The 14353-nt window shown below is 34.7% G+C and overlaps 2 protein-coding genes across 3 annotated transcripts; both read left to right on the forward strand.

The window, feature by feature from the left end:
• The first annotated feature begins 6705 nt into the window (after nucleotides 1-6705).
• Nucleotides 6706-9392, forward strand: LOC143904530 (uncharacterized). Of its 2 annotated transcripts, none has more exons than XR_013258938.1 (5): nucleotides 6706-6937; nucleotides 7063-7246; nucleotides 8347-8479; nucleotides 8716-9159; nucleotides 9315-9392. XR_013258938.1 is itself a non-coding variant. In XM_077419297.1 (5 exons), the coding sequence occupies exons 2-5, from the start codon at nucleotides 7070-7072 to the stop codon at nucleotides 9322-9324; spliced, it is 687 nt and encodes a 228-aa protein (XP_077275423.1). In that variant the 5' UTR covers nucleotides 6710-6937; nucleotides 7063-7069; the 3' UTR covers nucleotides 9325-9392. The 2 variants fall into 2 exon arrangements, 1 of the variants encoding a protein (XP_077275423.1); XM_077419297.1 differs by having other exon boundaries at nucleotides 6710-6937; nucleotides 8793-9159.
• Nucleotides 9393-13534: 4142 nt separating this feature from the next.
• On the forward strand, nucleotides 13535-14311 carry LOC143904471 (selenoprotein K). The gene is made up of 4 exons (XM_077419184.1): nucleotides 13535-13787; nucleotides 13864-13948; nucleotides 14065-14139; nucleotides 14211-14311. Exons 1-4 carry the CDS (start codon nucleotides 13769-13771, stop codon nucleotides 14302-14304), a joined length of 273 nt encoding a protein of 90 aa, XP_077275310.1. The 5' UTR covers nucleotides 13535-13768; the 3' UTR covers nucleotides 14305-14311.
• The last annotated feature ends 42 nt before the right edge of the window (nucleotides 14312-14353 follow it).

Below are 14353 nucleotides of genomic sequence, written 5' to 3' on the forward strand. Positions count from 1 at the left end.
GGTAACTTAGAAGATATGAATTGTTTCATCAAAGCTTTGCAAGAAGAAAAAACGCAAGAAATATCTAATTTAAAATCACAAATAACTTCCTATGTTATCAAAATAAAAAAATATAAACATCAATTGATTACTCTTGAAAAATCTAGGATTGATGATAAATTCACTCATACTGCGACAGCTATAAACGTAGAAGAAGAATATAAAAACATGCGACTCATGCTCACTTCGCAAATTAAATATTTGGGTAATTATTTCTTAATATTTAATATGATTATTCTGTTTTTTTAACAAAAAAAAGCACAAGAACGACTATATAGTCACAGACACATAAAACTAAAAGATGACGGAAAGATGTCTTTCCGACTACATGAAAAGTCGACTGTTTAACTGAACAAAAAGTCGTCTAAAGGATATCTTAAGGCCTTCACACATAAAATCCCATAAGGGCTGCGGTCCACTTGACGCTACAAATGCTTCAAAGCATTCCTCTTCTCTTTTCTTCCAATGAAGGAAGAAAGAGAAGAAGGACGCTCCAAAGAATTTGTAGCGTCAAGTGGACCGCAGCCAAGAACGTAAAACGTAAGCGTGAGGAAATCGATCAATCCCAATCGAGTATTTTCCCCTATACTGGGATAACGGACAGCACAATACTCGATTGGGATCGGTCGATTTTTTTACGTTTACGTTTTACGTCGTTACGGGATTTTATGTGTGATAAGGTCTTCACATGACGCTTTTTCTAATACGCAAGTTATGGAAGGTAAATCTGAAGAATAGTGGCCTCCTCACCGATTTCGTTCAACTTGGGCTTAATCGACGCGTTTTTGCACGAAACGACCGAATCTGGCAGAAGAAAGTGTTGCTCTGCCCCGCGAAGCGAGATATTAACAGTTAAAGTTGACAGGAATCAGGTCATGATTCCTGTCATACCGACGAGATGCAGCGACTACGACCATGCCCTGCGGCCACACGCGCATGCTCAGTGGCCGCACGCGCATGTAAAACTGCGCCAATTTTAAATGAATTAATCGTGCAGAATAACCAAGCATCTCGATTCAAGCAGTTAGGTCTCACGCTGGGAGTTTCATTAATTTAATTATGCGTGGGAAGCACACACACACACACACACGGGGGTGTGCAAGGGGGGGCCTTTGGCTTTCCCCTTCCCTGCACCCACCCCGCCGGTAGGCAGCGTGAACCTCGCTTTACAACATAAAGTACATATTAAGTTGTAAAGCGAAATTATAAAGTACATGCATGGGGGGGGGGGTGCAGGGGAGAAAAGCCTTCCTCCTCATGTGCGCTCACGCATGTAAGCCCCCTTGCACCGCTCCATGCATGTGCTTTATAATTTTGCTTTACAACTTAGCATGTACTTTAAGTTGTAAAGCGAGGTCAACGCTGCCTACCGGCGGGGTGGGTGCGGGGGAGGGAAGGGCCGAAGACCCCCCCTTGCACCCCCCCCCGTGTGTGTGTGTGTGTGTGTGTGTGTGTGTGTGTGTGTGTGTGTGTGTGTGTGTGTGTGTGTGTGTGTGTGTGTGTGTGTGTGTGTGTGTGTGTGTGTGTGTGTGTGCTTCCCACGCATAATTAAACTAATGAAACTCCCAGCGTGAGACCTAACTGCTTGAATCGAGATGCTTGGTTATTCTGCACGAATGATTCATTTAACGATTAAGCCCAAGTTGAACGAAATCGGTGAGGAGGCCACTATTCTTCAGATTTACCTTATGGAACAGCCACCTAATAGAGTCCCTATATGAAGGGACTCTACAGCTACCTAACCTAAAAGTAGGATCGACTTGAAGCTACAAGGCTTTGGTATTCGTATGATATTAGCCGACGATTGGCACTTTTTTTAAAAATTAGGTGTGAAATCGATTGTATTTTGTTTGTAGATTTATTGTAGTGCATTCATTTCTTTTTGTATTAGTTCATAATTAATTTTTAATTAATTATATAATTGTAGACCATGAAACTAGCCGACATGGATTATTATAATTATTATAAAATTAATATATATAATGCACATGTGTTGTGTTTATATATAGTTATATGTTATATATAATTATATATAATCTACGTAGATAAATGCTTTTTATATATAATTTATATATATTATAAGAACTCACAACATATAATCATGTTGTTTGCACAAGCTCGCGCACAAGCCTGAACTCCAGAATTAGATGAGGAAGGAACAAATAATAAAAATCCGTTTATTGGGAGAGAGATTGCGTTTAGTAATTTATGTAATCTGAAATGGCTAGATTGGGCAGAACTATACAAATAATACCAACATTTGTTGCATAGGAGAAGGGAAACTGCCCGAAAACCTTCCCAGTATTCGTGAACAAAATTATTACATAGATCATATAAAATACTGTAGAAATACAATAAAGGTATAAAACACATAAAAAAAAACAAATAAATAGTTATTATAGAACAGTCCTTTCTTTAAATATGTATCATAATATACTTTGAGGTTTTACTGAGGTATTTCTTTATCATATAAAATATCTTCATTGCAAGAAGAATTGTCATAGTAGGTTCTCGTATAATTTCTCTTGACGTAGTCACAGTATATACAGTAGCGCAACTCCTCTGATTTCGTGTTGGCCAAAACGGATTGCGCATGCGCAAAATAAAGCACTATTTTTGTCTCTTTTCTTCTTACTGTCTTTCCTTTTCTAACGGATTTAGAGGCACATTTAAATGCCTAAGGCGTTAAAGTGCTATAGACAGCTATAGAGTGACTTGATAAAAGTCGGAAAAAAAATTGTGTAAATTGTGTGATTGTAAAGTGTGTGATTGTGAAGAGATTTGTGAAGTGATTGTGAAGTGATTTGTGTATTGGAAGTATAGAAAGGAAAGTTAACCTGTATAAATTTTATACAGGTTTCCTTTTCTTTGAAAGCACTTTGATCTTAGCTTTGTTTCAGATTTTTTGCTACGAGAAGGAATTAGAAATTAAATTTAAATTAACACATAACTCAAAAAGCTGAAGAAGTTTATGTATTTTATTAGTATTACAATGCGCGAATTATACATATATTTAGTTTTTAATATTAATAAGTTTTTAATATTATTAATGCAACTTCTTTTGCGCAATAGCTTAGCATTATCAGTAAAGTTTTCAATAATATATATTCATTATTTGTAAAAATTTATCTACATATATGTTATAAAATAAAATGTAAAAATTTTATCAATATATATTGACCACATACTATTGTATCATTAAAAAATTGAGTTTATTACTACACACACACACACACACACACACACACCACACACACACACACACACACACACACACACACACACACACACACACAAAATGTATAATATATTTAATAAATAATATATTGTAAAATGTGACATATTTTATAAAAATATATAAATGTATACATTTAATTTAAAAAGTGTTATATTAATTTAAAATGTTTACATAATTTCTTTGTGTGTATACTTCTAACGTCTCTACTCTCGATTGTGAAATAATTAGTTACCTTGTGAGCAAAACAGATGAATAATTAGAGCTAGTCTTACAGAACACGCCACAGACAAATTTCCTCTCGATGTATAAGTAGCTGCTCGTATTCAGCTTGAACAGGATTCCTCGAACGTTTCAGAAAATGGCTGCCTTCCTCGAACCTTCCACGTGCCGGCATGGCTCGCCAGGATGTATCTCGCTGGCTTCCTCTCAGTGACGATCGCTGTTGTCCTTTTCCGATCCGTATATGTTTCACAATTATCTTATTTATAGCACACGGATAGGCCGATCTCAAATACTTTACGACTTAACTGCGAAAAGATGATGCAATTATGCGATTCGAATTTATGTATAACGCACGATGTATCACGCACGATATCTGGGAGACGAATGCTCGCTCGGCCGGGCTGCGCGCCCCTCCTAACATGCTCAAGCATGCGCGGTAAACACGTGCCTCGCTGCCTGGGACGCAACGTTGTCAGCGCCGCTCGCGCGCTTTTTCCATGAACTACGTAAAACGCGCGGCTTGACCTATCATATTACAATCGACACTGATGGCCGCAAAAAAGAATAACACAATCTCTCTCTCTCTCTCTCTCTCTCTTTCAACTTCAAACACATGTCAAATTGTATATGAAACATTATATATATTTAAATATATTTTAATCGCCTGTATAATATAGAATCTTATATGTATCCATACGTGAGTGCATGATCTTTTGTTCATATCTAGTTATATCTGGAATAATATATGCCCATATATTGTTTTGGAAAAATAGAAGAAATGCGCCCGGGGGGCATCGCGTGTAAACAAAAGGCGCGAGCTAAAGAGTGGGGAGCGCTCGCTCGGCGACAGCAGCACTGTGGTAGTAGCGCGTACGAAAGCTATCGGTCTCCTCGAAAGTATAATAAAAATTATTCTCTCTCTGTACTGACCCGAGTCGTGTTAGTCGTGTATCCTACCCCGAGATCCTGACATTACCGAGAACGTTCATAACATATATAATAATATATGGACCTATATATAATTTGATATAAAGTACCAAATTTCATATATATAATCACATATAATCATATATAATTATATATAATTATATACAATTATATGTAATCTTTTTTTCCTGGGGAGGCTCCTGGCTTTAACCTAATAGTGTTTTGAAAAAATCTCAAGAGAAGCTATAAAAATATGGGTAAATATTTACCTTTACGAACTCCCCTTCAATGACTTTCTCCTTCACATATATATTATAGAGGTCATTCTCCTACTGGGAACTACCACAACTGTCCGACTCAGATTTGAATTTCCTTTAAGTATGTTGTTAAACACAAAAATCCAACAGACACGTATTTTTTTATAGGGGCCCTAATTCATCTTTAGGGGATGAAACACCCCTTCGAAAAAATCGGTTTTTCTCTTTCGGGCCGAATATCTCCGAAACTATAAGAGATAGAAAACTTTTCCAAAATGGAAATTTAAAAGTACTTTGAAATAATGACAAAATAATTTTTTTATTTTTTTTTATTTTTAAATATACGATAATAATTTAAATTACGATAAACTATTTTCGAGAATTAATTACAAACGCCTTCGTATATACGCTATCCATGCTCATCCGTACTATGTATACGTAAGTAATTATTGTCGAAACAATAAAATATATAAAAAATGTTGTAAATAAAATTTTTATAGTTTTTTATATGCTTTATAATTGTATATATACAATGCCTACCGAAAGTTCGGGGCCACCTAAATAATTTGTGAACGGTTTGAAATATGGTTTATAGGGATACAATGGGATCATAAAGTCTATTATTTAACTACAAAAACACCCACCTCCACACCCCCGGGGGACGGAGGAATAGGGGAGCCCAAAAATCTTAAATGGCATGTGGGGTTGAGTGAAGGTTCGTTCAAAAGGGATTTTCAAGATGAAAACAACGCGATGTTGCCGAGGTCTGTACGATTATTTTACGCAGAGTTAGGGTGCCGTCCCATGGCGCGTATTGCGATACGAGCGTATCGGGCGTATCAAAGTCTGCAGCCAATCACAGACGATCCGCCGATTTTGGTACGCCGAAATTTGCTCCTAAGGGTGCCGTCCCCTGGCGCGTATCGCGGTACGCGCGTACCGGGCGTATCGACTCTGCGACCAATCACAGACGATCCGCCGTTTTTGATACGCTTAACAATCTTTTGAACATTGTTTGAGCGGATCGCACACTCACACATGCATGTACAGTCGTACGTGTGGGTCGAGCCCTCCCAGGTGCCATTTTCTATATACCTGCAATGTAACGTGCTTTCCATCAATACATCCTATACAGTTCGAATAGTTCCAAAATTGCTGAAATTTGTCGGCAATTTCTTGCCAACTCTCTGGACTGTCATCAATAAAATATGTCTCCTTCAAAGCATTCCATATTGCCTCGCAGGTCTCTGATATGATCTTTGATACAGTATTATGGCCAATTCGATAGGCATATGAGATCGATGTCATGCTGTCTCCTGATGCTAAATATCGAAGCGTAATTTGCAGACGTGTTTCAGGAGGAATTGGCTCTCGAACAACATGTTGTTTAACAATGGATGGGCCGACTAATTTGAGTAATTCTTGAAATAAGATGGGATTCATTCGGAAATAATTGACAAATTTTTTTTCGTCTTCAGTCTCCATTTCAATTACGAGATTATCACTTGCTCCTTGTAATAATCGCCGTTGTACGGTAAATATAGGACGCACCCAATATTGTCGTTCTTTTTTAGATTCTTCGTTTATAGCAATTACGTACAGTGCATACAATAACAATATTTTACGTCGCAATTCTTGTCGACAAAAAATACTATAACTTTGTTTAAATTTTTTCACAAAATAGAAAATGGCTAGCAGTACTGTTTCGGAATCCATTTTTTGCCATACAACTGGCTTCACTTTGAAGGTTATTATTACGTTTGCCCTTTTAGGTGCATGCGTCACATGCGTGTTTGTGTGCGTGTGTTCAGTACGCCGCCAAACGGGTCCTACTGTCCCATGGAGCGGATAAAACGGAAGCATAACCAGCGGATCGCCAATCATGGATCCGGTTCAACGGAATCTTTGAAAGGGCTCTATCGGAAAGATTCTGTGATTGGCGATCCGCTGGTCCGCTTACGCTTAATCCGCTCCATGGGACATTAGGAGCAAAATGTCGGCGTACCAAAACCGGCGGATCTAGAGACCCTCCAGGGAGAGACTGGCCAAAAGGAGAACCCGATTTTGATTGGCTACCGCCATTTGCATTCAAACCGGAAATAAGAGATACAGTCTTATGTATATAGTTCAATGGTGGACATCATCTTGCGTCTTTTCGTAGTTCTCGTGCGCCGTATTACGCTCTGAAAAGCATTTAATTGAGAGGAAAAAAGAAGAATCTTATAAAAATAATTGTGTGCAACGTTATTATAAGGTAAATTTTAATTGAGAAAAGTATTATTTTTCTATTTTTTAATATCAAAAATAATAGTTTCTATGATCTAACCTAATCTAACCTACATAATCAATTTTGTAATATATTTATTTACAATATTTCAGCAAGAAAATGGTTAGTTGCTGCGCAGCATATTGCACAAATTCATCCAAAAAGTTTATGTGCATAAAATCTAAACAACGTTTCCAAATGTGCAGATTTCCTACAAATCCGAAAAGAAGAGAAATATGGATAAAAAATTTAAACAGATGTGATTATCAACCAACATTAAATTCTTATTTATGTGAGGTAAGAAACAAATATTTTATAACTTATTTTTATTTCTAGTAAACAAAATCTTAGCTATTAGATTTAGGGACCTAGTCTGTAAATGCTAATGACATCATTATGTGCCTTGCACAGGTATAATACATCATAGAATAGCTGCGCAAAACACGTAACAATATTGTTAACATTTACAAAAAATAGGTTCCTTAAGTCTGACTATTGCCTAAGTAGATCCAGTATCATCGTTGCTATTGCATTAAACTCATATTTTATCAGCAGAATCAACATACCTTAATAATTGATTAGTAGTAGAAATTGAATAGGCTCTATCATATATTTTATTTAAATACATTCCAGTTATAGATACAGAAAGACACAAATGCTTTGCTATCAATCTGCCATTATACTATTAATTGATTTTGTTTAATACATTTCTACTGCCATTTTGCCAACAAAATTTGTAACAGATACTTTGCAAAATTTATTTTGACAGATTTGATTGTCTGGATTTATATCTATATTTAGTATTATATTAAATATATTTAGTATTATATTAAATTTTAATTTTATATTGGGAATAAATACATAAAATATCACTTACCATAAGAATATATATTCTAAGCAATACAGTTTTCTCAAAAATCTTGACACACATCTATGTTATGTGTCATTTCGATATTTAGATTTTGCTATATATACCACTAATAAAACTTAAAAATAATCTCCATATAAATTTGAATTTGATTATACTCATGCGAAAAGAAGTATATTTAATTATACTTAAAAATTACAGTATTTCTTATTTTATAATTTCATTCAAGTTAAAATCTTATTTACATATTAGTTTATATGATATAATTGTATGTATATGTGTGTTCACAAAATAAGTCAACTTCTTTAATTAAATAATTTTCTTTTTTAATACATAAGAATATTTAATAATTTATGAAGTTAAGTCTCAACTTCTTTAATTAAATGATTTTCTTTTAATACATAAGAATATTTAATAATTTATAAAGTAAAATTTATTTAAATTGTAAATTTATAACTTTTTAAAAGTAGATGTTTATAAAATATTAAAATAAATTTTATAAAATTTTTATTTACATGATATGTTGAAGGTTCATTTCACAAAAGAAATGTGGGAAAAGACACGTAATGGAAGAAAGAGATTAAAATCTACAGCAATTCCAACTATTTTTAAAAGTAGTGAACAGGACTTTTATGTCATACAACAACCTATTCCAAATTATGGTATGTATTTTTTAATAATAAGATTTTGACTTAAATGTCCGCGTGCGCATGTGTGCATGTGTAGGCATGCGTTGTGCATATCTGTAAATTTAATAATTTACTGGTTATATTCTTATATTTAATGAAATGTTTTTAAATCATTCATATAATAACAAAAACTTGTTGTTTTACAATAATTATTTTATTAACTGGTTTTTATAAATCAAAATATAAATATAAAATAACAATTTTTGCAGATTTTGGTAAAATAATTACGTTATAATAAACTTTTGTTTTTAACGTAAAAATTTTGTCTACATTTTTCGTATTATAGAATTTGTTGATGTTGCTGAAGTACATGAAGAGCATTTACAGAATGAAAGAATATTACAATTAGAAGAAGGAAAAGAACAAATAGAAAATGAAGAAAGAATACAATTAGAAGAAGGAGAAGAACAAATAAAAAATGAAGAAAGAATACAATTAGAAGAAGGAGAAGAACAAATAGAAAATGAAGAAAAAATACAATTCAAAGAAAGAGGTGAATTGGTACGAGAAGAAGAAACACTTGATAAAGAAAAAGAAGTAGCATCAATATGCAACACTGATACTGTCTGTAATTGTTCGCAAGTGCGAAAACTTGAAAGGAAATTAGCAAAAATGAAGCAGTCATTAATTCTAGGATATTTTGTGCTATCTAGGTTTGTTGTATTATTTTTATGAACACACCTATTATCAGACTTTCTTCAGTGCTATGGTCATAAACATTTAACATCTTTATAATTATCTAATTATTAAATCTAATTTATAAATATCTATTTAATTTAAAGTAATTTTAATTGTTTTTCTTTTTTAGATGGAGCTAACAAATAAATTGCGTTCAATTTTGCAAGAGTGAAAACATCAATCAATGGAATTTTTCAAATAAATATACCTATTAATAACGATAATGTGATTTATTACTCAGACAGCACCATGTCCAAAATCGGGACATAAGACGTCTTTTAGCCATCTTTTCGTAAGACGTTTAAAAGATGTCTAAAAGATGTTTTACACGTCTTATGTACCGCTTTTGGACATGTGTGCTGTCTTGGTTATTTACTGATTATATATTTCTCTTTCGTGTATCTTTACTTCTTTTATAGTTCTTTACTTTTTTTATAGTTTTGATTATAGATTGTACTTCAGAATTATAATTTTATTAGATATTGATTTTTACAATAAAGTTTACATTATTTTTAATATTATAGGGAGCTCTTTGTTAACCAATCTATAACAAGTAAAATTATTTTTAATCTTAAAGTAATATTTTGTTAACAAATACAATAATAGCTCTGAGGTACATAATTATAGAAGTAGGTACATAATTATAGAAAGAATAATAAACATTTAAATAAAAGCTAAGCACTGTTAAATTATTTATTTAATACCGTTAATAAAGGCAAAAGTAATACAAGTTATTAATAGAAGAATATTGCTGTTAACAAAATATTATTGCTGGATTTGTTATTTAAATTTTTTTTGTTTTTATTTTTTACTGAAAAATGTCCAAAGTAGAACCGTGTAGATATTTGTATTTTATTTGAAATCTTTTATAACTATACACACGAATAATATTTGAGCACTTATTTATCTGTTTCTAATTTTTTTAGTAATGTTTTATTATTTTTTTATCGCGTTTTGTTATTTTTATATTTAAAATAATATACACTTATATATATATATATATATATATATATATATGATATTTTAAACTGGTACACTTTAATTTTTGCCGCGTACAATCCTATTTCCTGTTTGCATGCAAATGGCGGCGTGTTGGCCAGTCTCTCCCTGGAGGGTCTCTAGCGTGTCGTTGCGAGGATCTCTTGGAAAAAAATACCGGAACAGGTATAAGCGTCGTCTACAATGGCAGCAGAAGTATATAGTAAGGCTGAGTTTCCACTGAGTGTGTCACGAGTCGCGTCGTCCGAGTTGAACCAATCAAAACATCCCGTTTCGATCCCGTCACAAGAATGTAATGAAATGGGATGTTTCGATTGGTTAACTTGTGACGACGCGACGCGTGACGCGCTCAGTGGAAACTCAGCCTTACTATATACTCCATTGTAGACGACGCTGTATATTCCAGCTATAGAGTTTGTAGCGACCACTTCGAGGACCGAATGTACTCAAATAATTTGAAAAATTGTTTACTTCCTTTGGCTAAAACCAACTCTCAATTATTAGGTGAAAACTTGGAAAATGATCAGAATAATGTGGTAAGTAAAGAAATGATCAATTAAAGAATAAGTAAAAAAAATGTAGTTAACAATATATGCTGCAGCTGATGAAGTTAATTCATTTTTCTTCCGCTCTGGAATTGACCATAAATGGAATGATGTTTGTCAGATAATGGAAAAAAAAATGAATTAAATTTATCATTTATTTTTAGTTTGAAGGCTATCAATCACTGCCATTGTCTTTGTAACAATTCTGCATGTAAACAGCGGTTTGTTCCTGATAGTCGTGATCTTTATGAAATCTGATTTCAGAATTGTGCAAATGTAAAAAAGCAACACTTTATCTGGCACTCCTAAATGGTTTTTGCACCAAAATATCTTTAGGAGTTTTCAGGGTTTTCTGGTCTGTATTTTTACAAAAAATTGACGTGCATAATCTAAAGGATTATTATACATAGAATTGAGAAGATTAATATTTCGAGAGTAGTTTCTACTCTTAAAACGCTTTATAAGCAAAAATAAAAAAACACGACACAAATATTTTTCAAAGTTCTACATGTGTGCATAGTTTCGAAAAAATCGGCGTATGACATTTGGGCAGTATTAAGGCCATTGCACGTAACAAAGTTTTAATTTTAATCGTAAGGCCGTAAGAAAATAGACCAATCACACTCGATTATTCTTCAAGCGTGAGGAGAATAATCGACTGTGATTGGTTTATTTTTTTACAGCCTTACGATTATGACTAAAACTTTGTTACGTGCAATGGCCTTTGGGTGCCATTACATGGAGCGCGGAAACGCGGAAACGCGGAAGACAAAATTTACTAAATTTCCGTCGATCCGTTCCGTCTATTTTGAATGCCTTATATTACATGGAGCACATTTTGAACGGAAAAGCGGAACGGAGAATTATAAAATATTAATTTTTAACGGTATTTATTGATTAAAATGCTTGTATTCAATAGATAAGCTGAAAAGAGATAAGCATATTAATAAAAATTGCAATGAATTAAGTAACACAATTTTAAGAAATGAATACAAATGTCTATTTGTCACTATACTGTTCCGCTTTTCCGCGCAAATTGTGCTCCATGTAATATAAAGAGAAACAAACTCGCGGAACGAATGCATCAAAATCCGTTGTCAACGCGGATAGAGTATACTCCATCAAATTTCGGAGCTGTCTAATTACATTGAAAAAGAAAGCTTTTACATACTTCGATTAATTTATTATTTTATAAAAGTGGCAGTATAATATTATAGATCCAAACATCATATGTTGATGGTTGTTATGAAGTATCTTATGCAAGCCAGGAATAGCGGATTCCACTTTTCCGTTCAAACGTGCGGGACTCAACTCGCGGAAACGCGGAATTTAGTTTACTATCTGTTCCGCGCTTCCGCGTTTCCGCGCTCCATGTAATGGCACCCATATAGGTGCGATTTCATTGACGCTAGAAACCAGCGGCAGCGTCAAGAAAATTTAGTGGGGGAAGAAGTTCAGACTGTCTCAACTTTTTAGCGTACCGCAAAATTCAACGGAACTTCTTGAACTACATTTTCCCCACTACATTTTCTTGACGCTGCCGCTGGTTTCTAGCGTCAATGAAATCGCACCTTATGGCTTCTGCACACAGGACGCGGAAACGCTTGCCGCGCGGCAAGAAGCGACGCGGTAGCCAATAAACTTTTGGTTCTTACGGAAAAACAACACGTTGATTGGCTACCGCGTCGCTTCTTGCCGCGCGGCAAACGTTTCCGAGTCCTGTGTGCAAAAGCCATTTACTACATATACACTACAACCCGGGGCCCTTTAACCGCTTGATACGTCGATGGTCCTCCAAAAATATGGCGGCGAATCGGAAACCAATAGATCAAAGGTGCCGACAGAGAGTGAGCTTACTAGTTAGGCCCCGGACACACACTTTTTCGTAACAGTAACAGTAGGATTTCGACCAATCGTGTTACTAGATTCGGGAACGTATGGCCGTACGTTTTCGAATCGAGCAACGCGATTGGTCGAAATCCTACTGTTACGTTCTACGGAAAGTGTGTGTGGCCAGCTTTAAGGCCATTGCACGTAACGCAGTTTTAGTCATAATCGTAGGGCCGTAAGAAAATAGACCAATCACACTCGATTATTCTTCGAGCTCAAGGAGAATAAAGGTCTTCACACATAAAATTGCTTAAGAACGTAAGACGTAAGCGTAAGGAAATCGACCAATCCCAATCAAGTATTGCGCTGTTCGTAATCCCAGTGGGAGAAAATACTCGATTGGGATTGATCGATTTTCTTACGCTTACGTTTTATGTCCTTACGGCATTTTATGTGTGACGGCTTTAATCGACTGTACGTTTACGCGAGCGTTACTTCTGGGCTGCGTTCCAAAATTCACTCTAGTTAACTAAAATGCTATAGTGTACGTGACGTAAACTATAGATTTTAGTTACCCAGAGTGAATTTTGGAACGCAACCCTGTAGTAACTTACGATATACCACTCGTTTACGCGGAGTAAATTATCGTAAGTTACTACAAAATCCCTTTTACGCGAAGGAAAATTTCGTTTACGCGAAGGAATTATTGTAAGTTACTACGGAAGTAACGCTCGCGTAAACGTAGTATGTGATTGGTCTATTTTCTTACAGCCTTACGATTATGACTAAAACTTCGTTACGTGCAATGGCCTTTATCTCATGGCTCCTGCAATTTTATGTGCTTCCACGGCTTCCACTATAGGTCTGTTTTCTGTTGCTGCACTGCTAAACTAGTGCACACTGGTGCAATAAGTTAGAATGGGACAGGTATATTTTGTTTTACTTTTAACTCATCACTGCACCAGTGTGCACTAGTTCAGCAGTGCAGCAACAGAAAACAGACTATATATACTGTGCTTCCACGTTTAGCCACAGCCACGCCCAGAGACTCCAGAGACTCCAGAGAGAAGTCTGGAGAAGTCCTCTGGTTACACCAGTTACACATAATAATTTAATTGCGTGCAAAATTGTATGTCACAAAGAATTGAAAATAAACTTTAAATTTTATCTCTGCACCACTCGACGAGTCAACGAGCGTGTTGCTTTAAATATGGTTTATGTAACGGATGGTAATATACTGTAAAATCTAACCTAATTGTTTTCTTGCGTACAAAAGGCAATTCGTATATAATAATTTGCTTATAGAAGGTAACGTGGTAAAGTCTACTCCATGGGGTTTGAAGAGGATTCTCGGATTTTTTATAGGAATAATTTATATGATCATCATGTTGTAAGTGCTATATAAACCGCTGTATTTTAATGAACCATTGTTATATGATAAATCATGACTTTTCGACTAATTAGCTGCATTCTTTCTTTATGCGCGTAACATAATGCTGGATATAGTTTCCAGACATTGTTCAATCCTAGCATGAATTCATTGGGAAGTCGGTATTCAAGGGACTACCATCCTGGCTCTGGGTATAGTATTCAGATGTTTATTTTTGTAAAACAATAAGACAATAACTTCTACAATTGTTTATTATATGCAGGCCACGTCCTCCAACACATAGACTTGGTAAACCAAATACGGGAAACAATGTTGACATTCCATTTTTCGGAGGATGTAGCAGTTGTGCAAGATGAAAAAGTTGTGAAGCAAAAATATTTTGTATTCATTTTAATATAAGAAAAA

Source organism: Temnothorax americanus, unplaced genomic scaffold (assembly GCF_048541705.1).
Source record: "Temnothorax americanus isolate GAGA-0224 unplaced genomic scaffold, ASM4854170v1 Scaffold107, whole genome shotgun sequence".
Lineage (NCBI taxonomy): Eukaryota > Metazoa > Arthropoda > Insecta > Hymenoptera > Formicidae > Temnothorax > Temnothorax americanus.

Excerpts from the sequence above, each read along its gene's own strand:
- LOC143904471 (XM_077419184.1), top strand. Across the intron at positions 13,949-14,064 it reads ATTTATATGATCATCATGTT|TTTCCAGACATTGTTCAATC; the intron begins GTAAGTGCTATA and ends TGCTGGATATAG. Across the intron at positions 14,140-14,210 it reads GACTACCATCCTGGCTCTGG|GCCACGTCCTCCAACACATA; the intron begins GTATAGTATTCA and ends TATTATATGCAG.
- LOC143904530 (XM_077419297.1), top strand. The coding sequence starts at position 7,070 with ATGGTTAGTTGCTGCGCAGCATATTGCACAAATTCATCCAAAAAGTTT. Across the intron at positions 7,247-8,346 it reads TAAATTCTTATTTATGTGAG|GTTCATTTCACAAAAGAAAT; the intron begins GTAAGAAACAAA and ends GATATGTTGAAG. Across the intron at positions 8,480-8,792 it reads ACAACCTATTCCAAATTATG|AATTTGTTGATGTTGCTGAA; the intron begins GTATGTATTTTT and ends TTCGTATTATAG.